At 52.1% G+C, this 1,412-nt stretch overlaps 1 protein-coding gene across 1 annotated transcript in view; it reads right to left on the reverse strand.

The window, feature by feature from the left end:
* rusc1 (RUN and SH3 domain containing 1) overlaps nucleotides 1–1,412 on the reverse strand; it is a gene marked incomplete in the record, with an annotated part of 26,123 nt that overhangs the window by 13,338 nt on the left and 11,373 nt on the right. The window contains 1 exon segment of the mRNA XM_014027466.1: nucleotides 117–869. Within this exon segment, the coding sequence (XP_013882920.1) occupies nucleotides 117–869 (753 nt within the window).

The raw sequence follows: 1,412 nt of genomic DNA on the forward strand, positions 1-1,412 counted from the left end.
CACACACATACACACACACACACACACACACACACACACACACACACACACACAGACACACACACACACACACACACATGTTAAATGTCAGTGGGAAAAAGAAAGACAGATCTTACTGGCCACATGTGACTGCAGAGGACCCTGGTGGAGTTTTGGGGGTAAGGGGGGAGGTCTGGGAGGAATAGGGGGGTAGAGGTTGGGGTAGTAGAGGGGAGCAGCGAGGGCGGGTAAGGTGTGGGAGCGGGGGGAAAGAGGGGAGTTGAGGCGGGAGCCCATCACTCCGCAGCGCCGGGGAGGGGAGAGGGCACCGACGGGGGAGAGGCGGGGGGGTGCGCCTTGGTGAAGGGGGCAGTTTTTGGGGGAGTACAGGTAATATGCGGGGAGGGGGGGCAGCTCTTTGTACGTTCTGGCCCTGGTGGCATTACGGTCCGAGTGCAGAGAATCCACAGCACCGACGCCGTCTGAATACATCATCATGACGTCTATATTCTTATACGGCGTGGTGCTACCAACCCCCTGAGCGGCGCCACTAAACCCTGTTCCTCTCTTCTCTGAATCCCTGCTGTACAGGGAGTCAAAGTTACACAACGACTCAGATAACAAGTCTCCTCTGTTGGGTTTAGAGTCACTGATGGACCCGGACACCCAGTGGGAAACGTCGGCACTGAGATCCACCAGAGAATCGTCAAATCCAAAGATTGACTCATCTTCCTGGATGCGAGCCGAGCAGGCGGCACGGCCCCACTCGTCGTCTGCACCTACATGAGACCGGAGGTCTACGAGGGGCTGCGAGCTGCAGGAGGAAGGGAGGGCAGGGTGCAGGAAGTAAGGCTGGGAGGACCGAGCGGGGGAAAGCGGCGGCGAGGAGGCTGTGGAGGGGATGAACGAGCGCAGCGACGTGAAGGAAGCAAAGCCGAGCCACGGACAAACATGGAGGAGGAGGAGGTGAACGAATGAGAAAGACAAGGAAGATTCAAATAAATGAGTGCAGCAGAGGAATGGGAAGGAGAGAGAGAGAGATGCAGAGAATGTTAGTGTCAAAAAGCACATTCCTGTCAGATCCTGATCATGTAACACGATGCAGTTACACAACAGTTTAACTGGATGCACACAGAATGAATGGAACTGGTTTATGAAGACCACACCTGCATTTAGGACCACTGACAGCAGAGCCAACCATCATGAGGTTGAAGAAGAATGAAACAGTGAAACGCTCAGACTGCAGATTAATGGACATTTTTTCTAAAATCAGCTTTGTTTGTCTGGACGAAACACATTAAACCTAAATCCTTGGTAATGACCACAAGACGCTACATTTGTATATTTGTGACCCATCATATCGAAATGAGGATTAAGTCAAATTTGGTCAAAATGACCTCATTACATTTTCAGATTAATGGCTTTAAAAGCTA

Source organism: Austrofundulus limnaeus, unplaced genomic scaffold (assembly GCF_001266775.1).
Source record: "Austrofundulus limnaeus strain Quisiro unplaced genomic scaffold, Austrofundulus_limnaeus-1.0 Scaffold651, whole genome shotgun sequence".
NCBI lineage: Eukaryota > Metazoa > Chordata > Actinopteri > Cyprinodontiformes > Rivulidae > Austrofundulus > Austrofundulus limnaeus.